Here is a 25,867-nt window from a genome sequence, read left to right as displayed (position 1 = left end):
TGTTCAACATATATTAGCGTATGAAAGTATTACTAAAATGATTTTAATGAAATGTACTTGTATAAATAAGACTAGTTAATGAGTATAATCGGTAAAAACCTATTTGCATAGCAATATAGTTCATGATATAAATTACGATGAATTGGGAACATAAACATGTAATCAAGATTTCTTAAACAAAATGTCATAAAAAAGCATGATTAATAAGCAAAATAATGTCATATCAAACGTGAGCAAACAACAATAACTAACTATGTCCTAGTGACTTATTAATCAAGGATTCTTAAAAAATGAATTTCAAAAGATAGGATAGAAAAATTTACACGTGATAAAGATTCAAGTGCAAAGCATTACAGCTTCTCGGTACTGGTATACTGTCTAAACTTGACAATCGGTAAGATCCATGTCCAATGACAACATCGATGAAGTAAGGACCTTCCCAGATGTCAGCGAATTTCCCTGCCATCATGTCCATAGTGTTTTGGAAAGTCTTTCTCAGTACTAGGTCATCAACGCGGAAAGCTCTCATATGAACATGTTTATTGAACGTGTTAGCCATCCTTTGTTGATAAGAAACCAAACGAATATTCGCCATCACTTATAGTTCATCTACAGTATCTTTGTCATGTGCCAATTCTGCATCATTCATGTCGGTTGTTGAGAGTCTGTACCTTGCTGTTGGTATCATGACTTCAGTTGGTAAGACAGCTTCAGTGCCATAAACTAGGATGTATGGCATCTGACTAGTTGATGTTTTAGGAGTCGTCCTGTCTGACCACAACACCCAAGGCAATTCTTCAACCCACTTTCCTTTGCATGCTGTCAATCCCCTTTTAAGATTGTTGATTATGATCTTGTTACTTGATTCAGCCTGTCCATTGGCTTGGGGATATCTTGGTGTCGACTTAATCAAATTGATGTTACAACTCTTGCAAAATGCTTCTGTTTTATCACTTATGAATTGTGACTCGTTGTCACATATAATTTTATATGGGACACCAAATTTTCATAAAATGTTTCTCTTAATGAATGATATCACCTCTTTTGATGTCACTTGCTTAAATGCTTCCGCTTCAATCCATTTTGAGAAGTAATCCATCATGGCCAACATGAACACTTTATGGCCGGGTCCGGTGGCATATTCTCCATAATATCCATTCCCTACTTCATGAAAGGCCAAGAAAGAATCGACATGTTAAGATGTTCAGAAGACTGATGTATGACGGGTGCATGTCTCTGGCAAGCATCACATCTCTTCGTGTAGTCTAGTGCATCCTGTCTTAGCGCCGATAAATAGTAACCAAAGCGCAATATTTTTAAAGAGAGATTTCTCTCGTTAGTGTGATTCCCACACTCTTCTTCGTGTGCATATCTTAATACCATATCCGCTTTGTGCTTTCTCAAACACCTTTGAAGCAACCCCGTAGAAGATTTATTGAACAGCTCGTCATCTATGACTGTAAACCTTGAAACTTTCATCCTAAGGAACCTAGCTTCATTGTTGTTGTCTGGTTTTACACCAAGTTATAAGTAGTCCTTGTACACTTTAATCTAGCTGTCCACATCTTCACTGATACTACCATCATCTCGATCCAGAACCATCATTTCTATGTCATGAGCCAATCGTTCAATAGCCGGCTTCATGATATGGACCACTGGAATGTTGTTCAAGTCAAGTCCTTTAAAAATAGCTCCTAAACTAGCCAACGCATCGACTTCATTGTTCATAGCTTTAAAGTCACAACATATGGATTGTGCTATTATATCCCCTTGTGGCGATTTGAGGACAAGCCCCAATCTTGTTCCATTTATATTTGAGGCACCGTCAGTATAACGCGTCCATGGCTTCGTGTCTATTTTTGAAAAGGCATGTTGGAATTCTTGCTCAGCTGTCGTCATCTGGCTTGGACTAAAATCAACCACAAAGTCAGCTAATGCTTATGATTTTATAGCCGTCCTGGCGTCATACATTATGTCATAGGTACTTAGATGTATTGCCCATTTTGACATCCTTCCCGTCAAATAGGGTTTACTCAAGACATTCCTCAAAGGAAAGTTCATCATGACATGTGTTTTGTGTGATTCAAAATAATGTCTCAATTTAGTGGAAGTCATAGCTAATGCGAGCACTAATTTTTCGAGAGATGTGTACCTTTTTTCCGCGTCTATCAAGCTTTTGCTCACATAGTATACAGGTGATTGGACACCTTAATTTTCTTTTACGAGCATTGCACTTACTGCATGATCTGTTACAGACTAGTAAACAAAAAGGTCCTCACCTTGGAGAGGCTTAGACAGGAGTGGTGGTGTTGTGAGATAGCTTTTGAAATCATTCAAGGCAGCTTCGTGTTTGTCCGTCCATTGAAGTCCTTTGTTCTTCCTTAACACATCATTAAAAAGTTTGCATCTGTCAGACGATCATGAAATGAACCTATTCAAGGTTGCAACTCTTCATGTCAATTTTTGGACATCCTTGAAATTTGATGGGCTTTTTAATTCAAAGATCGCTTTGATTTATTCTGGACTTGCCTCAATTCTTCTCCTGGTCACCATATGCCCGAGAACTTTCCCGATGACACAGAAAAATTACATTTGGAGGGATTCAACTTCATGTTGTATAACCTCAATATGTCAAACACTTCTTAAAGATCGTGAGCATGATTCTCAGCGTCGACAGATTTGACAACCATGTCGTCAATGTAGACTTCCATTATCCAGCCTATTTGGTCCTTGAACATTTTGTTGAAAAACCTTTGAAATATTGCCCTAACATTTCGTAATCCAAAGAGCATGGCCAAATAACAGTATATCCCCCTGTCTGTTATGAAGACAATCTTCTCACAGTCAGACAGCTCCATTTGAATTTTATTAAAACCACCCGACGCATCCAAGAACGTCAGTAATTCATGTCCAACCATTGAGTCCACCATGGTGTCAATTTGAGGTAGTGGATAGGGGTCCTTGTGACACGCTTTGTTCAGGTCTGTGTAGTCGAAACAAACCCTCCATTTCCCATTCTTCTTTCGTACTATCACGACGTTTTCCAGCCACTCGAGATAATCAACTTCTTTAATCATTCCAGCTTTCATGAGCCTTTTCAACTCTTCATTGATTATTTTGTTTCTTTCTGCTGTGAATTTCCTTCGTTTTTATTGAACAGGTGCGTGACTGGGATCAACGTTCAACTTATGTGTGATGGCACTTGGATCTATCCCCGTTATGTCGTCATGTTCACATCCGAATGCGTCCAATATTATGGTCAGGAAACTTACCAAGTTTGCCTCAATTGTTGGGGAAAGATCTTCTCCTATTAGTACCTTCTTGTCTCCCGTGTTAAGATCGACTTCAGCTAACCGTTCAGGTCCTGTGATCATAGCTACAGGTGTCTCATTCACATGATGTTGCATAGTAGGTTTCAGACACATTTTATAACATTCACGTGCCATATCTTGGTCTCCTCATATCTCTTGAGCTCCCCATGATGTTAGAAATTTGAGGACTTGATGGTACGTCGATAGTACAACTTTCAAGTTGTGAATCCATGGCCTTCCCATGATTATGTTATACGTCGAATCAACATCTAGTATGCAGAATTTCTCCAAAAGATTCACTCATTGTGCATAAGTAGGCAATGTAATCTCTCCCAATGTCCATTTAGTTTCTCCACTGAATCCCACCAATGTAGTTGATTTTTTAATCATGTCACACTCTGCCAAACCCATTTTTTTCAATGTGCTTAGCATCATGATGTTGAAAGCACTCCTGTTATCAACTAGAATTCTCTTGATCAGGAAATTCCCCATGGGTAGTGAGATGACAAGTCCATCTTGTTGTGGTTCTCGTATACTTCTCTTATCTGACTCACCGAACACCAAAGATGGCAAAGTGTTACTATTAACTCCAACTTGAGAAACTCTTATGTCTGTCTCTCTGGCTGCCCTTTTAGCTTGTGAATACGTGGATCCACACACTTCAGAACTACCTACAATGAAGTTAATTACATTATGATGTGGTGGTGGTGGTTGCCTCATTGGTGTCATATTGTCTCTTTTGGGCGACTCGTATCTCCTGACATGAGCTTCCTTCTTCGATGTCATAAACTCAGTTAGGTATCCCTTCTTGGATAATATTATAATTCTTTTTGTATAGCCACACGGTCGTAAGCTTTATATCCGTAGTCTCCATGATAGTCGCATCATAGCTTGGAATCCAAATTTTCCTTAGGCTTGTTACTCTTTACTAGCCACTTGACTACACCTCCCAACTTGGTGAACTCCTTTATCATGGATGAAGGTGTTATCATGAATGCATAACTGTCATAAGTTGGTGGCAGGTTAGGGTCCTTCCTTCAGTCACTGCGTTCCTCCTTTTTCTATTTATTAGACTTCTGTGTCGAGTTGACATAGATTTCATCCCTGAAAGGTCTTGTATATGGATTGTATTCCCTAGATCTTGGTGTCGTAATCTTTTTTGATGGATTATAATACTTCTCGTCATCCTCCATCCTGTCCTCTTCCAATCTCACTTGTGCCATAACTTTAGCTTGTATATCATCAATTGTTCTACAAGCACACTTTGTCAATTTTTTGTACAGTGGAGATTCTTGTTCTAATCCTCTTCTAAATGCTTCAATCGCCGTAGGGACATCACAGTTGGTGATGGTCATCTTCTCTCTATTGAATTGTGTCAAATAGTCATATAATGGCTCTCTATATCATTACACAATCTCGTGTAGGTCACTGGTGGTTTTCTCGAACACTCGACTACTAGCAAATTGCATGTAGAATGCGTCTACCAAGTCGGAAAACGTCTTGATGCTCCCATGGGGGAGGTTCACGAACCATTGCAAAGCTGGTCCCGATAGTGTAGAACAACAACCTTTGCACATACAAGCTTCCTTCAGATCACGAGTAATTGGCACCGTAAACACTTGTTATTTATATTGTGCAATATGTTCTAATGGATCACTATTTCCATCGTATGGTCTCATTTGTGGCACCGTGAAACATTTTGGTATCTCAACCAGAGCGATGTTGTAATTGAAGGGTGAGTCAAATAGCTTGTGGGAGTCGCCTTTTATAATGGTTTCAGAATGCCAGGAATTCTTTCGATTAAATCCATTACTTCTTTCAGCTCTTTTTTGAATTCCTCAGCGATTCGGTTTCGAGATCTCGTACTTCTGTGGTGAGACCTCCTTCTGTCAGTGTCTCCTTATCGATCATCATGATCATCATATCATTGCTCATCACGTTGCTTATCCATATCATCATCATTATTTGGAACGTCCTCTACATCTTTTATTTTAATGATATCATCTGTCCCGTTTGTTGGCCCTTCACGTTGATCATACTCTTCTATGTCATCCATGTCCAAATGTCTAACTACACTCGGGATTGTCTTCTTTGTCGCTGTCTTAGTCTTTGATTTGGCTGCAATTAGTTCTTTCTCCAGTGTTTCATTTTCAGAGCGTATCTTCTCCATTTCTTATTGTAGTCTTTTCAACGCTGTTGCCATTTCTTTGTTGTTTTCAGCCTCAGCCTCTTGATTTGTAACTTGTTCCCCGTCGTTCGCCATCGTAATGTATCAACCAAATCCTTAGCAAGTTTCCCACATATGACGCCAATTGTTTTTACCAAAAATGAGCGGGTTAAATGCTAAGACATTAAGTTGATTTCTGTTATAGTAATGCAACTAAAATGAGAGAAATGTAAGTAAACTAGACACAAGAGATTGGTGACACGGAAAACCCTAGAACGGGAAAAAAATGCGGGTGGGATTGTATACCCAACCTAAATGAAATCCACTATATGATCAATTATATTACAATGGTTATGTTTAGATATGTGTGTTTGTTGAAGCATCATGACTTATAAATCCTACACATGTTCTAAGTATGTGGAGAAGTATCGAATGTTGTTGTGGTTTTTTGATTGTTTTCTTCTTCTTCTTCTTCTTCTTCTTCTTCTTCTTCTTCTTCTTCTTCTTCTTGCTGCTGTTCTTTGGGCTCGAGTTTTTGTATTTGTGAAGTAAGAATGCTGTGTGTTTTTGTGTAGCGCTCTTCTCCTTCTTATCTTCTAGTTTATTTCCTTATTTTCTCCAACTCCTTCCCCTTTCTCTCCCATTTCGAATTATGGTTATCATCTTGTTGCATTGCTTGACTGGTTCTCCTCCAGAATCAGAGTTTAGCTTGACAGAGTCTATGGCTCTTTTCGCTGTTGTAATCATGTTTTTTGTCGTGCAAGATGCCTCCTTACTCCTCCTATCTTGACTTGTCCCCAGCTAGCTTGTTATCAACATGTCGATCTCACCTCGTCATGACTGAAAATCCTCACATAACAGAAGATAAGTTGCTTTTCCTTGGAGATGGAAAATCCGACCACCGGGTTTTATCAATTTGCAAATCCTTCCGCTATTAGTTATAAGAATGAAGTTGGCTGATATTATGATAATACTAGGTACCATAGATATCATTATGGGAGAAGTTGATCATTAAAATGATAATAGATACAACAGAAGTACAAGCTATCAATTCTTTTTTTAGATTGGAATCCTTAAAACATTTAAATTTTACACTATCAAACTGGGGTAGTATGTGTTTGTCTCATAACTAAAAACAAGTTTTTGTCATAATGTTAATTCGTAGCAAGTGTGTTTGGCTTTTGCGCCTAACAATGACGCATCTGATGTGCTAATTTATGAATGTTCAGCAGAAGACCATGCAAATTGTTTATGATTTTGCGTGAGGAAATCTTGGCTTTGGAGCTCAAGGGTGTGCTTAATTAGCCTAATTAATTGTGTTGTTAATATTTATAAGATAATACTTGAATGATTGGTGTTACAAAAGTAGAGTTGATAAACACATGAATGTAAGTTAAGTTCTATAAGAAGTAAAGTTATTTCATTTACAACTTAAAACGGTTAAACTTTGATTAAGGAATCTGGTACAATGTGTTTATTTTCTAAGTGTTAATATTTTCAATGATCCTTATTTGATGGTTCTTGAGCCTACCAACTGCTATCTCTCAACACTCTTTCTTAAAGTATTAGATTAGTTTTAAGGTTTAAAATGTTGAACAATGCAACATAAGCATAACTAAGACATGTGTGAATATGTTTGAACTATATGCCACAATGGAAGTACAACAAAAAATGCCATCGCATCACAAAAAATGATGTAAAAGTGGTAATCTGGTGAGATTACCACCTAATATTGGAGATTAGTTGGAAAAATCAAAGGACCATATAAGAATATTTATTTTAATATATATACTCTACAAACCCATTTGAGTGAATTATCTATATGAAGTAACATGCCAATTTTTTTACACAAATACTACATTTGCATCTTCTAGATATTACCTTCTGTGACAGCCTCAACTCCGGGGTCTAGAGTTGACATCAAAATAATAATACATAATTATACCATCACTGAACTGAAATTAAACATACAACTACAACACTATGAGAATTGATGATTAAACTAAGCTTACCCGACCAGCTCTCCTCTTATACCTGTCAACAATCTCACTGCGACTCCTCGCAACATAAGACACAACGTTTTGGGGAGATTAAAAACCTTGAATGCATAAAGAGGAATAGTAGAACCACCTGTCCAACATGTTTTGGATGAACCTCGATGCAAACAACCTCCCTAATAGCTTGAGGGTCGATAGTAGTAGTCATTATAGATCGGTTTCCGACAAGGGTCAAAGTCTTCTTAACCCCCCCACCAAGAGTATCATCTACCTCACGCATTGACCCATCACCACGAACGTTCACTCCTTCTTTTCGGTATCGTTTATATGGGTTAATCCCCACAGCCTCGACTGAGTCATCAAGTTCTGATAGTGATGATGACTCAGAAACTGAAAGTATACCTGAGATGGACCCTGATGAGGAGATGATGAAGCTGTGTGCTCTTATGGTGAAAGGAATCACAAAGATTGCATACAGGAAATTCAGGAGAGGAAAGAAGTTTTTCAGGAAAGGTGCAAGTTCTGATAAGAAAGGTTTCAGAAAATCTGAAGGCAAAGGAGGAAAGTCTGACAGAGGAGATTACTCAAATGTTAAATGCTACAACTGTGGTGAGAAAGGCCACATATCTCCTGATTACAGAAAAGGGAAAAGTAACAAAGGTAAGGCTCTTGTCACAAAGAAGAAAAGCTGGTCAGATGCTTCAGATTCTGAGGATGAGGAAAACTATGCCTTGATGGCAAATGCTGATAGCAGTTCTGATACTGTTGACTTAAAGGAACCTCAAACCACTTATGCCTTTCATACTGATGATATTACTGAGTTGAGAAGATATCTTAAAACCATGTTCATTAGTTATAAAGATCAAACTTTAACATGTGAAAGATTAACTTCTGAAAAACTTGCTTATAAAAAGAGGAATGATTATTTAGAAAAAGAGTAAGTCATGTTCCATCAAACTCAAAAAGATAGAGATGATGCCTTTTATGTTAGGGATGAAGTGCTAAAAATGAATGGATATCTAAAAACTGAGTTAGAAAAGGAAAGAGAAATTATCAGGACTTGGACTAACTCTGGTAAAGCAACTCAGGATATTCTTAGTAGTGGAAACTGGAAAGAGGGCTTAGGCTATGGAGATGATAAGAACAGTAAGGGATTTGTAGAAACTGAGCCTATAGTTGTTAAACAAAAACCAAAGGTAAATCCTGTTAAGTTTGTAACTGCAAAGTCTGATATTGAGAAATCAGAAGTTAAGGAGAAAGTAACTTCTGACAAACCTAAACAGGATAAGCCAACTAAAGTTAACATAGGCTTAATGACTAAAAAGCAGCTTAAGCATAAGATGAAAGATGTTAAGAATGTTAACAAGGGAAAGCCACCTAGGAAAAATAGGAATGGAAAGGAAGGTGTGAACAAAAGTAATAATTATAAGCCCGTTCCTAATGCTCCTAGAAAAACATGTCATAACTGTGGAAATTCTAACCATCTGGCTTCTTTTTGCAGGAAGAATAAGAATATAAACTCCTTACCCTCTAAGTCAGGAGTTAAGAGTCAGTCTGTTAGATATAAGCCACAAAATCCTTGTTTTCATTGTGGTAGTTTATGGCATTCCATTTATACTTGTAAGGATATCATAGTTTGTACTATGATTATTATCAAATAAAACCTTCTGTAAAGAAAGTTAGCATTATTCCTTCTAGTATAAGTTCTGACGCGAAGTCTGATATTGCAAATTCTGATAAGAAAACTGTTAACATAAACTCTGATGCTAAATCCGCTATAAATGTTAATAAACTTAAAAAGGCCAAAGGATCCAAGCAAGTCTGGGTCCTTAAAACTAATCATTAGTGGTCTTTGTGATTATTGGGCAACAGAAAAAACATCCTAGTTCTGGATAGTGGATGTTAAGGACATATGACTGGAAATAAAGCCCTGCTATCAGACTTTGTGGAGAAAGCTGGCCCAGGTGTTTCTTATGGAGATGACAATATTGGAAAAACTCTGGGATATGATAATATCAATCTTGGGAATGTCATCATTGAAAAAGTAGCTCTGGTCTCAGGACTTAAACACAATTTGCTAAGTGTGAGTCAAATCTGTGACAGAGGTTATTATGTGGATTTCTTTGAAGAACACTGTGAAGTTGTAAGCAAATCTACAGGTAAAGTTGTTCTGAAAGGATACATGCATGGTAACATTTATGAAGCCAAGCTTTCAACAAGTACTGATGGTTCCGCAATCTGTCTGTTAAGTAGAGCATCAATTGAAGAAAGCTGAGATTGACACAAGAAACTCTCTCATTTAAATTTTAACAATATAAATGAACTGGTCAAGAAAGATCTTATGAGAGGACTGCCAAATGCAGTATTTGCTCCTGATGGCCTTTGTGATTCATGTCAGAAGGAAAAACAAAGAAAATCTTCATTCAAGAGCAAGACTGAATCATCAATTCTTGAGCCTTATCACCTACTACATGTTGATCTATTTGGTCCAGTTAATGGCATGTCTATTGCAAAGAAGAAATATGCTATGGTCATAGTGGATGAGTTCACCAGATACACATAGGTGTATTTCTTGCACACAAAAGTGAAACTGCATCTAACTTGATTGATCATGTCATGCAACTGGATAAATTGGTCAAAGATTTTTTGAAGATCATAAGAAGTGATAATGGCACTGAGTTCAAGAATTTGATCATGAAAGAGTTATGCAAAAACCATGAAATAAAGCAGGAATTTTCTGCTCCTGGAACTCCACAACAAAATGGAGTTGTTGAAAGAAAGAATATAACTCTTATTGAAGCTGCACGAACTATGTTTGATGAAGCAAAGTTGCCAACCTACTTTTGGGCTGAAGCTGTGCAGACTGCTTGTTTTACTCAAAATGCAACACTTATCAACAAGCATGGAAAAACACCATATGAGATGGTGAAGAAAAAGAAACCAAATCTGAAGTATTTTCATATATTTGGATGCAAGTGTTTTGTTCTTAAGACTCATCCTGAACAACTATCCAAATTTGATTTAAAAGCTGATGAAGAAATTTTGTTGGATATCCACTTTCTACAAAAACCTTCAGAGTCTACAATTTAAGAACAAGGGTTATCATGGAATCTATCAACGTCTCTTTTGATGATAAGAAGATTACTAGAATTGAAGATTTCAATGATCATGATCAGATGAGATTCGAAAATGAAGTTTTAAATTCTGATTCTGAAAATCCTGATAGTCTAAATCCTGATACTGCAAACTCTGATGGATTAAACTCTGATGTTATTGAAAATATGGTGACTACACCTAAAGAAAATGCACCTATGCAAGGGGAGCATACTGAAGATCCAACCACATCTCAAGAAGCATCATAATCTACAACAGGCTCTTCAAGTTCTGATTCGTCAAGTTCTGATGGGCCAAGTTCTGATAATTCTGGAAACTCATGTTCTGATATATCTGGAAACTCAATTTCTGAAGTATCCAACTCAGAGAGTATAATTTCAGGGGGAGCATCAGAAAAAGTTGATGGAGACAGCATGGATCATGGGGGAGCATCCAGTTCTAGAGAAAACCTTCCATCTGCAAGGAAGTGGACTAAAACACATACACCTGACTTAATTATTGGAAATCCTAATGTAGGTGTCAGAACTAGAACAACTACATCAGATGAATGTCTCTATCATCCTGATCCAGGCTTTGTAGATTCCAAATTTCGCAATCATGTCTACAGGCTTGATAAAGCACTTTATGGCCTTAAGCAAGCTCCAAGAGCATGGTATGAGACTTTAGTTCAGTTTCTTCTGGAAAGTGGATTTAACAGAGTGACTATTGACAAAACACTGTTCTACCTCAACCATGGAAAGGACTTACTTTTGGTGCAAATATATGCTGATGATATCATTTTTGGTTCTACAAATAACAGACTTTGTAAGAAGTTTGCCAAGCTGATGCAGTCAAGATATCAAATGAGTATGATGGGAGAACTCAGCTATTTTCTGGGCCTTCAAGTCAAGTAGAATGAAGAAGGAACTTTTATTTGTCAATCTAAGTACACCATAAATTTGTTGAAGAAATTTGGAATGCAAGATTGTTCAAGTGCATCCACTCTTATGGCCACTGCAACAAAGTTGGATAAGGATACTGGTAAATCAGTAGATATTACTAATTACAGAGGTATAATTGGTTCACTACTCTATCTAACTGCAACTAGACCTGATATCATGTATGCTACCTGTCTTTGTGCAAGATTTCAAGCAGATCCAAGAGAACCTCACTTAACAGCTGTGAAAAGAATTTTCAAGTACCTTAAGGGTACAGCTGATCTGAGATTGTGGTATCCTAGAGAATCAGACTTTAAGCTAATAGGTTACTCAGATGCAGATTTTGCAGGATGCAAAATTGACAGAAAAAGCACAAGTGGAAGCTGTCAATTTCTTGGAGGTAGATTGGTTTCTTGGTTTAGCAAGAAACTGAAGTCAATTTCCACATCAACTGCAGAAGCAGAATACATTGCTGCAGGAAGTTGTTGTGCACAGATTCTTTGGATGAAGAATCAGTTACTGGATTATGGGTTAGAATTTTCTGAAATCCCTATTTACTGTGATAATCAAAGTGCTATTGCTATGACAGGTAATCCAGTTCAACACTCAATGACAAAGCACATTAGTATTAGGTACCACTTCATAAGGGAACATGTGGATGAAGGTACAGTGGAATTGCATTTTGTTGCAACAGATCAACAACTAGCAGATATCTTCAAAAAACCACTGTGTGAAGCTACTTTTACAAGATTGGTAAATGAACTTGGAATGGTTTCAGGTTCTTTCTCTAAATTTGCTTAGTTTATGTTCAGATACATCAGACTTTATGATCTGTATTTACAGATATTACTATATTTGTATATTCTGTGCTTAAATTGAAATTTGCTTATGTGCTGATTGTTGTCTGATGTGAATTTCAAAACTCTGACAGTGATATAAATGTTTCTATGACTATTCAATCCAATGAGGATAACTGTGCTAGATGCTGACCTAGTAGTCTTTAATATACTAAAGATCCCATGTTTGAAGTAATTGTTTATGTGGAAATCTTTTAACACAAGCAAATTTTGATATTGAGCTTAGTTAAGTTTAATTTATGTAACTTATTACTAAGTCAAAAACTAGAATAAATGCTTCTTATCTGTTTAGTTCTGATGTTAGTAAATCTGATGGATGTACTAAGTGCTGATAAGCCTCACTTATCAAAAGAAAAAGAAAAGAAAAGAAATAAATATCAGGTACTCCTTTGAGGTCTAGAGTAAAAATGTGGAAGGGAAGACCCAAGTGCATTGCTGGTATTAAGTAATATGCATTAGAAAGGCAAAATAATTTTTTTTTGGTGACTTTTCACACTCTATGATTACTGGCGAAATACTTTGATAACGACATAAATTCTGATAAGCAGTCGTGACTCACTTATACTGAGAAGCCACTGTAAAATGGAATTTCAAAAGATGCATAAAATGAGCACAAAACAGTTGAGGTGGACTCATGCATGAACTCATTCTAAAGTAGACTTCAGAATATTGACAGATTTTGAGCAAAGTTCTTAGTTATGCCTTATTTCTAAGATGTACTGAAGTGAATCAGACTTTACTCTTTGTCTGGTATTTAGCTTAATGCACACACTTACACTCCATATGAATGATGAAAATTATTATGGTGATAAATGTTGTTTTAGATGAACAGTTTATGTGTCAGACTACATAAATTCTGAGGATAAGTTCTGATGGAAGTTCTGATGATTAAGTTCTGATGAAACCATATCAGTATTTGTGTGAAGAATTATAGGAATACACATTCACTTTTCGAGTTAAGGAGCCATATTCTGATGACTTTTAAATCCTTATAATAATCAAGTTCTGATGCTGACGTGGCAGTATTTATTTACTTGGTTTATTTTTGGTCATAACCTGAACGATAATATTTTTACAGAATATTGGTTTATGTGAGATAAAACAGTCATAATCATTATTGGTTAGTGTTTAGTGTGTATGTCTTGAAAAAGTGCATGCGCATAGTAATTATTATTATATCCCGTGCCCATTAATTCTGGCTTTAGATCTTTTACTGACTATTATTATTACACATCAGTCTAGGGAGTCGAGGGGTCATTATTTTTACTTGTAATTGTTACACAGTCCTCGCGTCCCTTAGCATTCTTTTGGTTATTTAAACCGATCATTCATTCCAGCCAAAACATCTTTCATTTTCTCAAAAATTTACTCTCTTTTTATTCATATCAACAAAAATGGTCCGTTTCAACATGTTTCTGAACTATGAAATCTTTAACATTGAGTTGAGTTGTGATGAATGGCAACAAGAGTGGCATGTCACCGCCATTCCTGATGAGGTTTGGAACTCAGTTCCACAAGAGGTTCACACATAACTCTTGTTCTTATCAATGGAGTATCACCTCCATCTTGATAGGTTGGAAGAAGAAAGGAGAGAAGCTCTTCGTCAGCAAGAACGGATCATCCGACTTGCAGTGCTTTTCGTCAGTAGCAGAAGGAGTTAGTCGTTAGGTCTTCTTAGGCTAGGACTAAGGCTGTTGATGTTAAGAATCGTAGAATAGGACTATCTTGTAATTTTATGTAATTGATAAATTTCATGAAATGTACTCATCTGATATATGAATGAAATTTCCTTTAAACTACAAGATTTGTTCTTTGTTTATCAAATTATGTGACTGTGCATGTTTAATTGCAATTTATTAATCCTTACTTCATCGATTTTTAATTCTATTTTGTGATGAATGTTTTGATTAAATTCTGTTGATTTGAGGAAACAACTGAGGAACAGGTTCCCACATCAGAACCTGTTGTTGTAGAAGCTGAGAAGATTTCTTCTCAGAAAGATACTGTAACTGGGAGTTCTAGGCCCCTCAAAAGGCTTATAAAATTAAAATCTGATGAAAAAGCTCCTATAGTGTCTCCACCTTTGAAAAAGTTAAAGAAATAGAGAACTCACATGGACATAGTTAAGTCAGATTCAGAGGATATAGTGGAAGCAGCTAAGGAAGGGGATCAGGAATCTCTGATCTCAACACAACCAATTGTTATTGAATCACTTCCTTCTGCACAACAAGAAACTGCTCAAGACAGAATACCTACACTCCCTATGTCACCTATAGTTGATCCAGTACATACTGAAGAACCAGGTACAAGTGCTGAAATTGATATTCATAACCTGATTGTGCCTGAGGTTTTGTACCTGGAAGCTCCACCAATTCACCTCACTCCACCAACAACATCAATTTTGGATGTTGATCAGAACCTGGATGTAGATCAGAATTTAGAGGATGATGTTGAAGCCTCTATAGCCTCACATACTGCTATTTTATCTGAGGATGCTGATACTGCATGATCTACAAGTTCTGATGCTGCCAATGAAGAAACTACTGGTGAAGCTGCTGCTAATTTAGATGCTAATACAGCTGGTCCATCAGGTAATGTACCTCAACAAACAGTTAATAAAGCTAATATAGTTAAGAAGTTTGTTTCAGGGGAAGCACCAGTGCCTTGGAGTGAAACTCCTAGAGGAAAGGAGTGGATTAAGGAATGGAACACAGTTAGTTTTGTTCCTTCTGAAAAGGTTCTTGCTGAGCATCTGGCAAAATCTGATGAAATGCTGATAAATGAGGATTTCAAGACACAGCTGAGAGTTACTGCATTGAGTACTAGGCACCTTCAAGGTCAACACTAAACAACTCATGCCAAGGTGAATAAAATTCAAGAAACCTTGATCCAGCAAGATATGAATGTGAAACTTGAAAATAACAGATTTTTCAAGCCAGCCTTTGACAGAATTGCCTACATTGAGAAAACTCAGGAGAAATAACAAACTCAAATTGAAGAAATTCTGAAGAATCAGGCTTCTCACCAAAATCAACTCAATGAGATCCAATCCTTAGTGGAATTGCTTGTCTCTCTTCTGTTACATGCTGATGCCAAAAAGGGGGAGAAAGTGATTAAGTCCAAATGCAAATCTATTCAGGCACTGAAAGGAAAGGATGATGGAAATGATGACCAGGGAAACTCTAACAAGGGTAGAGGTCAAGGTCAAGGCAAAGGACTTTCATCAAGTAAAGCTAGAATTACAAGTCAAGGAACAAGTTCTGATACTGGGAGAAGAATGAGTTCTGATACTGGTAAAAGGATAAGTTCTGGTGAACATCTGGAACTTGATGAAGAAATTTCAAGGGAGTTATTTTTTAAAGAAAATCCAGGAATGGACTTTGAGAGTCTAAAGGAAGAAGAAGCTAGACTCGAAGCAGAAGGTGTCAAGACAAAATCTAAAGCTTCTGTTGTTGAAAAGAAATTTCCAAAACCTAAGGGTATTGTGATAAAGGAAAGAACAAATTCTGAGGCAACCAAAGCCAAATCACAAGTGGAAATTGATCCAAGGTCCAAGGGCAAAGAAAAAGTTGATAAACCTATAAAGGTTTATATGCCGGTCATGGATGAAGAAATAACTGATGATAAAGTAGATGCTAATCTTACTCTGATGCATAAGAAATTTTTTCAAACAACCTCTGACATAGCTCAAGTTGGCTTGATATCAGAAGATAAGGAAAAGTAAACCTCTGACATTGCTCATGTTAAACCTTCAAGGATACTCCTACCAGGATTCACCAAAGCTAAACAGGCTCAACCTTTGAAGACTGCAACAAGTGGTTTTGAAGCAAGAGTTGTTACAGGAAAGGAAGCAAGAGATAAATATGGATCGGGTAGTTCTGATGAAAGAAGAGTACACAACACTACAAATGATCCAACTTCGTTAAGTGAACCAGGTGTTGGAGCAACTCCTGAAAGATTGAATCGACTTGAATCTACACAAATGGTTTACCATACCTTCTTGAAAGAACATATCTTGTTATATTTTATGACAGATGGAAGGGTATACCATATTAGGCAAAATGCTATACCACTGAAGTATTTTGAGGAACTGGAACATGTTCTATTCCTACTTCAAGTGAAAGACAGATTAATAGATAGTGCTGCAGGTTATTTAAAGTCACAAATTCAAAGATAGAAGAAGCTTTATTTTGTAAAGTCTGACAGCACATACTGTCCCAAGTACAGAGATCACATAGGTGATATTGTCGAAATGAAGCTTAACTCTGCTAAGATTATAACTATTTTTCTGGGTTATAAGGTTATGGAATTCAATCTAGAGTCTGAAAAGGCATATCTAAATAGACTACATCAGGAGATAAGAAAAGCTAAGATAAATGATCTCAGGGCAGCTATTTTTCAAACTGGAGAAGATACAGCTGAATTGATAAATGTTAAAAGGAGGATGGTTAATGAACTTGAATATGCTGAGAGATGTTTGTTGAAAAACTATCTCAGAACAACTCCTGATATCAAAGAGATCAGAAATTGAAACCAAGTCAAAGATCTACAACTGCTTAAATTCTGAAGTATATACAGACTGAAGCTGTTATCAGAAGTTAAAGATGGTAAACCTGGAAGGACTATAAGTTGTAGTTATCTAGTCAAATTCTCATGCATTTGTACTTAATATTTTTGACATCATCAAATATCTGTTGAACTTGTATATTATGCTAATTTACAAGTTGGGGGAGATTGTTAGATATATTTGATAATGTCATGTGTAATATGATTTGTTTTAGTTTTCAGATCTTACCTAACAGGACAAATCAGTACTTAATAGGAAAACAGCATTTATACTAAAGACAGAACTTAAGATATCAGAACTTAAGTTATCAGAACTTAAGTTATCAGAAGATATTTATCAGGACTTAAGATGACTTTCAGATAAGGCAGGTGGCTGATTAAAAGGAAAGAAGATCGAGACTAAGACAGAAGAAATATGAATGAAGAAAGAATTCTATGAAGAATAGAATAATTGGAAGAAAAGATAACTAGTTGATGTATTTTAGGAAGCAGAATTATATTCCATATCAATTATAATTTATCTTGTAACTGTGTAGTATATAAACACAGGGATAGGGTTTATACTATGTGTGTTATCGTTATCGAAGTTATTATTCTTTGTAACCCTAGAAGCTCTCGTGATAATTTGTTCATCACTGAAAGAGGACAGTTCCATATTATAACAGAGTTTATTGAGTTCTTATATTCGATTTGATTGTAGTAAACACTGTATTCAACCCCCTTCTACAGTGTGTGTGACCTAACAGGAGAAGGCTGACTGAGGAGTTTCTTATATAGATTGTAACATGGGAAAAACTCCGGGATATGGAAATATCAACCTTGGGAATGTCATCATTGAATCAATAGCTCTTGTCTCAGGACTTAAACACAATCTGTTGAGTGTGAGTCAAATCTGTGACAGTTGTTATCATGTGGATTTCTTTGAAGAATACTGTGAAGTAGTAAGCAATTCTACAGGAAAAGTAGTTCTGAAAGGTTACATGCATGGTAACATTTATGAAGCCAGACTTTCAACAAGTTCTGATGGTTCTGCAATCTGTTTGTAGAGTAGAGCATCAATTGAAGAAAGCTAGAATTGGCACAAGAAACTCTCTCATTTAAATTTTAACAATATAAATGAGCTTGTAAAGAAAGATCTTATGAGAGGACTGCCAAAATCAGTGTTTACTCCTGCTGGCCTTTGTGATTCATGTCAAAAGGCAAAACAAAGAAAATCTTCATTCAAGAGCAAAACTGAATCCTCAATTCTTGAGCCTTATCACTTACTACATGTTGATCTATTTGGTCCACTCAATGTCATGTCTATTATAAAGAAGAAATATGCTATGGTTATAGTGGAAGAGTTCACAAGATACACTTGTGTATTTCTTGCACAAGAAGACTGAAATTGCATATACTCTAACTGATCATGTCAAGCAGCTGGATAAATTAGTCAAAGATTCTGTTAAAATCCTAAGGAGTGATAATGGCACTAAGTTCAAAAATTCAATCATGGAAGAGTTCTACAAAGAGCATGGAATTAAACAGGAATTTTCTGCACCTGGAACTCCACAACAAAATGGAGTTGTAGAAAGAAAGAATAGGACTCTCATTGAAGCTGCACGAACTATGCTTGATGAAGCAGAGCTACCAACCTACTTTTGGGCTGAAGCTGTGCAGACTGCTTATTTCACACAGAATGCTACACTGATCAACAAGCATGGAAAAACACCATATGAGATGGTGAAGCAAAAAAGCCAAATCTGAAATACTTTCATGTATTTGGATGTAAGTGTTTTGTTCTTAAGACTCATCCTGAATAGCTGTCAAAATTTGATCTAAAAGATGATGAAGGAATTTTTGTTGGATATCCACTTTCCATAAAAGCCTTCAGAGTCTATAATTTAAGAACAAGGGTTGTCATGGAATCTATCAACGTGTCTTTTGATGATAAGAAGATTACTGGACTTGAAGATTTCAATGATCATGATCAGCTGAGATTTGAAAATGAAGATTTAAATTTAGATTCTGTAAATTAAGATGACTTAAACTCTGATCCTGTGGTAACTACTCCAAGGGAAAATGCACCTGTCCAGGGGGAGCAAGCTGAAGATCCTACCACAACTGAAGACTCACAAGAAGCATCAGAACCTGTCACTGGCTCTTCAAGTTCTGATGAGCCAAATTCTGATAATTCTGGTAACTCTAATTCTTCGAATCCCGATGGATCATAACTACAGGGGGAGCATCGAAAAATGCTGATGGAGACATCATGGATCATGGGGGAGGATCCAGTTCCGGAGATCAACTTCCATCTGCAAGGAAATGGACTAAAGCACATACACCTGACTTAATAATTGGAGATCCTAAAGAAGGTGTCAGAACTAGAACTGCAATATCAAATGAATGTCTCTATCATTCCTTTCTATCTCAGACTGTACCAAAGAAAGTGGATGAAGCTCTTCAAGATGCTGATTGGGTGCAAGCAATGCAGGAAGAGTTAAATAAATTTAAAAGAAATAAAGTCTGGACCCTAGTGCCAAGACCAAAGAACAGATAAATTGTTGGCACAAAATGGGTGTTCAAAAACAAAACTGACAGTGATGGCATAATTACAAGGAATAAAGCAAGGCTGGCTGCTAAAGGCTACTCTCAACAGGAGGGTATTGATTATGATGAAACATTTGCACCAGTTGCTAGATTGGAAGCCATAAGGATCTTTTTGGCTTATGCTGCTCATAAAAAGTTTAAAGTATTTCAAATGGATGTGAAAAGTGCTTTTCTAAATGGAGAATTGGAGGAAGAGGTATATGTTGAACAACCTCCAGGCTTTGTAGATCCCAAATTACCAAATCATGTCTACAGGCTTGACAAAGCACTTTATGGCCTTAAGCAAGCTCCAAGAGCATGGTATGAGACTTTAGCTCAATTTCTTCTGGAAAGTGGATTTAACAGAGGCACAATTGACAAAACACTGTTCTACCTCAACCATGGAAATGACTTACTTTTGGTACAGATATATGTTGATGATATCATATTTGGTTCTACAAATTCCAAACTCTGTGAAAGGTTTGCAAAGCTAATGCAGTCAAGATATCAAATGAGTATGATGGGATAATTTAGCTATTTTCTGGGACTTCAAGTCAAGCAAAATGAAAAAGGTACTTTTATCTGTCAATCCAAGTACACCAGAAATTTACTCAAGAAATTTGTAATGCAAGACTGTTCAACTGCATCCACTCCCATGGACACTGCAACCAAGTTAGATAAATATACTGGTTCATCAGTAGATATTACTAACTACAGAGGTATGATTGGCTTTTTACTCTATTTAACTGCAAGTAGACCTGATATCATGTATGCTACCTGTCTCTGTGCAAGATTTCAGGCTAATTCAAGAGAACCTCATTTAATAGCTGTGAAAAGAATTTTCAAGTACCTCAAGGGTACAGCTGATCTAGGATTGTGTTATCCCAGAGAATCAGATTTTAAGCTAATAGGTTACTCAGATGCAGATTTTGTAGGATGCAAAATAGATAGGAAAAGCACTAGTGGAAGCTGCCAATTTCTTGGAGGCAGATTGGTTTCTTGGTTTAGCAAGAAACATAAATCAATTTCCACATCAACTGCAGAAGCAGAATATATTGCTGCAGGAAGCTGTTATGCACAGATTCTTTGGATGAAGAATCAGTTACTGGATTATGGGTTAGAATTTTCTAAAATACCTATTTACTGTGATAATCAAAGTGGAATTGCTATGACAGGTAATCCAGTTCAACACTCAATTACAAAGCACATTAGTATTAGGTACCATTTCATAAGGTAACATGTAATGGAAGGTACAGTGGAATTGCATTTTGTTCCAATAGATCAACAACTAGCAGATATCTTCACAAAACCACTATGTGAAGCTACTTTTACAAGACTGGTAAATGAACTTGGAATGGTTTCAGGTTCTTTCTCTAAATCTGCTTAGTTTTTGTTCTCATGCATCAGACTTTATGATCAGTGTTTACAGATTTTCTTATCTTCATGTAATCTTTGCTTAAATTGTAATACATTAAATGCTGATTGTTATCTGATGTGGATCTATATACTCTGATAGTGATTTGAATATTCTGTGACTATTCGATCCAATGAGGATACATGTGCTAGATATTGACCAAATAGTCTTTAACATACTAGAAATCCCATGTTTGAATTAGTTGTTTACGTGGAAACTCATTAACACAAGCAAATTCTATTTTAGAGCTTAGTCAAATTTACTTTGTGTATCTTATTACTATGTCACAAACTATATTCTTGCTTCTCATCTGTCAAATTCTGATGTCAGTAAATCTGAAGGATGAACTAAATGTTGATAAGCCTCACTTATCTAAAGAAAAGAAAAGAAAAGAAAATTGAAGTCAGGTACTCCTTTGAGATCTAGAGTAAATATGTGGAAGGGAAGACCCAAATACATTGCTGGTATTAAGTAATATGCATTAGAAAAGCAAATAAATTTTTCTTGGCGACTTTTCACATTCTCTGATTACTGGAGAAATACTTGGATAATTGCATAAATTCTGATAGCAGTTGTGACTCACTTACACTGAGAAGCCACTGTGAAAAAGAATTCTAAAAGATGCATAAAATGAGCACAAACAGTTGAGGTGGACTCATGCACAAATTTATCCTATAGTAGACTTCATTATTAATGACAGATTTTAAGCACTTTTCTTAGTTATGCCTTATTTCGAAGATGTACTGAAGTTTGTCAGACTTTAATCTTTATATGATATTTTGCAATGCACACACTATCACTCCATATGAATGATGAAAATTACTGTGGTGATTAAGTTGTTATTGACAAACAGTTAAGTGTTATTTGCATAAATTCTAAGGACAAGTTCTGATGGAAGTTCTGATGATTAAACTCTGAAGAAACAAGTCAGTATTTGTATGAAGAATCACAAATACAAACTTTCACTTTTTGAGTACAAAAGCCATGTTCTGATGACTGTTAAAATCTGATAATAGTCAAGTTCTGATATTAAATTTTGATGAAACTCTGATGCTTACGTGGCATTATTTTTACTTGACTTATTTGTGGTAAATTCTGTAACGGTCATATTTAATCAGAATATAATTAGGTGAGATAAAAACAGTCATAATCATTTGGGTTAGTGGTAAACGTGTTTGTCTTAAACAACTGCATGTGCACAGTAATTATTACTTATTTCCCGTGCCCACTAAATCCTGCTTTAACTATTGACTTTTCACATATTGCCAGGTATAAACTGTCTGCCATATTTCACGTGTGTTGTATAAATAAGAAAGTTAAAAGATTTTACAATCTTTTACCTACATCTCTCATTTTCTTATCTATCTTATTTTCTCTCACCCACTAATATTCTCTGAAGCTCTTTTTCATACATGCATTTTATTAAACACCTTGTGTACACTCTATTTTCTCACTTATTTCTTACAAAAATGGCACCAAAAGATATTATTTTCAATGGAGCTAAGTTTGTGTCTAACAACTACTCAGTTATTCTATCTAAGGATGAAGCTCTATCAGAAATTCACTTCATCCAAAACTTTTTGTATCAAAGTGAGATTGGGTATGCTTTGACCCAACCAGAAACCATCTCTGGACCTCAAGTGCTGGAGTTTTGGAGGAGTGGTATGTATGATGATGGTGGAGCACATGGGTCCCCTAGCATTATCTTTTCAACAGGGGAGGATGAGCATGTAGTTACTGTAATAACCCCAATTTTTGGAATCTTTGAAACACTGATGAATAGTGATTTTGCTGATGATGCTGATTAAGGAAAATTATCAGACCACACTATTTAGGAGTACTATTATCGAAATTCTAAGATCGTATTAGTATTCCATAAAGTAAATAAGTGTATGTAAAGATCGTCAGAATCCAAATTCGAACACTTTGATTTTACCTGAAAATCCACCAGATACCGAAAGAATTGAGTATAAGGTAACATGATTAAAAGGATTTAAATTCAAGGACTATAAGAGGGGATCATAAAAGGAATATAAAGTATTGAGAAAGGTTTAGGGGAACACAAGTAATAAGATCCCGGATATGATCCCTCAAATGACGAACGAGAACGAAAGTTAAGCGAACCGTAAAATAAATAAGCGACCAAGAGACAAGCTTGTACAAGAATCCAAGGATTGTGACATCATCAAACCACAAGGAAAGGACATGTGTTAAAAAGGTGACACAAGCATGGTGACATAAGCATGACAAAAAGAAGTGTGTTGTTGGTTGATTGTTGGCCATGCAAAAGTTACCATGCTAAAAGATCAAAAGTAGCCAAGCCATAAAGAGAATAAACCAACTAATTCATTTCACAAAATAGCAAGTTGACTTTTTATTTCAAGAGCAAGAAGCTCTCGGCCTTTCCCCCCATTTCAAGAAGAAGAAAATCAAAACTCAAGCTTCACTCCATCATAAATCAAGAGGTTAGTCTCTATAGCTCCTATATTTCATAACTAAGAAGAGTAAGTAGTTTGAGTGCTTGAATCCAAGGATTTCTAGCTAAAATAAATCATTTTAGTTTAGGGTGAATAGTAACTTTCAAGAACAAATTTTTGATTCTTGATTTTAATTGTAAGGTCAAGGTAGCTTAAGCATAAATCAAGGCTTGCATGGGCATTCCAAGGATCTTTCATTGATTAAAAGCTTCAAGGAAGGTATAAAACTTCAAACCCTAAGCTTTACTTTGAATGTTTAGGAGTGGTTTTGATTGTTATAGTATATGAGAAGCGTGATGCTTGTGTGTTTCAAGTTTGGTTGGGTTTGTAGTGATTTGGATGATTGAATCTTGTTTATTAGTTAATGAACCTTAGTATGGTTAGTAGCACTTGTTTGTGATTGAATGAGTTGGGAGAATCATGAGGTTATGGACTGATGTAGTGAGGGTTGGATGGATTTTGGTTGTAAGTTGGTTTGTGATTGATTTGGAGTTGTATAAACTTTGGTAATCGCGTAAACATGGTCGTCGTAATGCCCGATTTACCTTAGACTGTTTTTGTTCCTAACTTCAGGACCCGTGAACTCACTGCTAGATTCTGACCATTGCCATTTTTAGATAGTTCATGTTGCGAGCTTTGTTTTGATATGTGGTTCGCTTGAATCCGATGTACCATTTAGGAGAAATGACCGTTTTAAGTAACGGCATTTCGCGAACGAACCATTACCCCTCGCCTTACTTTGAACCTTGGTTAAGGCCCTTAAATGACTAATTGTAGTATGAAACAATTATGTAAGGGAGATTAGGCAGTTGGTAGAGTACTCGCGAAAGAATCGCCTTAAAATTCTTAATGGTTAATTTATTAAAAATGGTGGAGTCGAGGGTACTCGAACGACTTATATGATTCGTTAAGCGTAGGAGTGACCATAAGCGAACATTAGGGGTCAATTGGTTAAAGTCTAGTTTCTTAAGCGACCGGGGTTTAATTCCGACTTATGTTGTTGTTCATAGGTTATCGGACCCACTCTAAACTTAAGTCTATCCGGGAACACTCAGGCAAGTTTTCTACCAGTTATACTGTTGTTGTGATGTAAATATATGTGTATACATTATCTTGTGATAAGTGCATGATTGTTATTAGCAAATTTTGCAATATATTGGAGCATGCTGATATGGTATATATGCATGTCTGTTTCGTAATCTTGATATCTAATTGTTGATTCAAATGCTTATAAGTTGCATAATACCTATGCTAGAGATAAGCAGTAGTTGCGTATATCCTTAGTACAGGGGACCCAAATGTGAACATTTTCTAAATCGGGAGTCGATGTTCCCGAGTATAATATATATATATATATATATTTAGATATAGTTTTCAAAACTATTAATCGAATAAGGTTTATTCGATAACTTTATTTTATTTAATGAATATTATTTTGAATATTCATTCGAGGACTTATGACTCCGCTTAGTTTATTTAATGAATATTATTTTGAATATTCATTCGAGGACTTATTCCGCTTATTTTATTAAATAATATTCTTTATTTTATTAAAGAATAATGTTTCAATAATTAAACTTATTTTCGATTATTCAAATAAAGATCGTGCTTTCGTATAAGCATATCTTTGGTTATTTATTATTCATTTCAAGTATGAGTGGTAAAACTTCTACTTCAATTTTTTTTATAAAGATTATCCTTTATGGGAATATTATTTAAGTAATAATATTCAGATATTTTCTCCAACATATCGGGACTGATTTATTTTATTAAATCAACGTTACTCTAAACATTCTTTAAAATGTTTTCGAGTCTTCAAAATGATTTTTAAAAGATAGAGCGGATCCCAAAACTCATTTTTAGATTTAAGATCTTCCTTTCGAAGGGGATCTAAATACTCGCTCAAAACCTGAGGGATCCGACTATGTGGTATATTTTATATTCGCAACGAGGTTGCTGTTTTGAGAAAACATTTTGATTAGTTGCCCAACGTTCGGGAAGTAAATCCATCTATTTGAGTCGGCATAAGCAACATGGGCTCAATGGGCGTCCATGAAAGTGTAAGTGGCTCAGTGGGAGTCCATCAATGCGTAAGTGGCTGAGTGGCAGTCCAGCATAGGTCCTAATGCGGCCAGGGTGATGAACAGTGGGGAATTTGTCCATCTACTAGTAGAAAAGGTTACTTATTGGTATCTTTGCCTGATCAACAAGATATCAGGTTTATGCCAAGATTTTCTTCTTTCCAAATTCAGTGGATATTACAACTCTGTTCATACTTTACATGACAGAGGTTTTCAGGAAATGTATGAGATATATATATATATAGATATATATATATATCGGGACTTAATGAAGTATCTCATAACTTCATTTCTTTTGAATGATATTTCAAAGATTGAATCTCTTCAAATCTTGTCTTAGTCTCATCTATGTGATGAACTTTTGAAACTGATTATATTTTGAACGGTGGTAGTTCAAG

At 36.0% G+C, this 25,867-nt stretch overlaps 2 protein-coding genes across 2 annotated transcripts; both read right to left on the bottom strand.

Annotated features, from left to right (window-relative positions):
• Positions 1 to 598: 598 nt before the first annotated feature.
• LOC141679964 (uncharacterized) lies at positions 599 to 1,383 on the bottom strand. The gene is made up of 3 exons (XM_074486316.1): positions 1,251 to 1,383; positions 1,040 to 1,161; positions 599 to 904 (listed from the first exon to the last, which is right to left on the bottom strand). The coding sequence occupies exons 1-3, from the start codon at positions 1,381 to 1,383 to the stop codon at positions 599 to 601; spliced, it is 561 nt and encodes a 186-aa protein (XP_074342417.1).
• Positions 1,384 to 3,611: 2,228 nt separating this feature from the next.
• Positions 3,612 to 4,040, bottom strand: LOC141679963 (uncharacterized). The gene has a single exon (XM_074486315.1). It carries the CDS (start codon positions 4,038 to 4,040, stop codon positions 3,612 to 3,614), a length of 429 nt encoding a protein of 142 aa, XP_074342416.1.
• Positions 4,041 to 25,867: the final 21,827 nt, after the last annotated feature.

This window comes from Apium graveolens, chromosome 8, assembly GCF_009905375.1.
Source record: "Apium graveolens cultivar Ventura chromosome 8, ASM990537v1, whole genome shotgun sequence".
Taxonomy (NCBI): domain Eukaryota; kingdom Viridiplantae; phylum Streptophyta; class Magnoliopsida; order Apiales; family Apiaceae; genus Apium; species Apium graveolens.
Note: the sequence above shows the minus strand (reverse complement) of the source record. Positions and strands in the feature narration are given on the sequence as shown.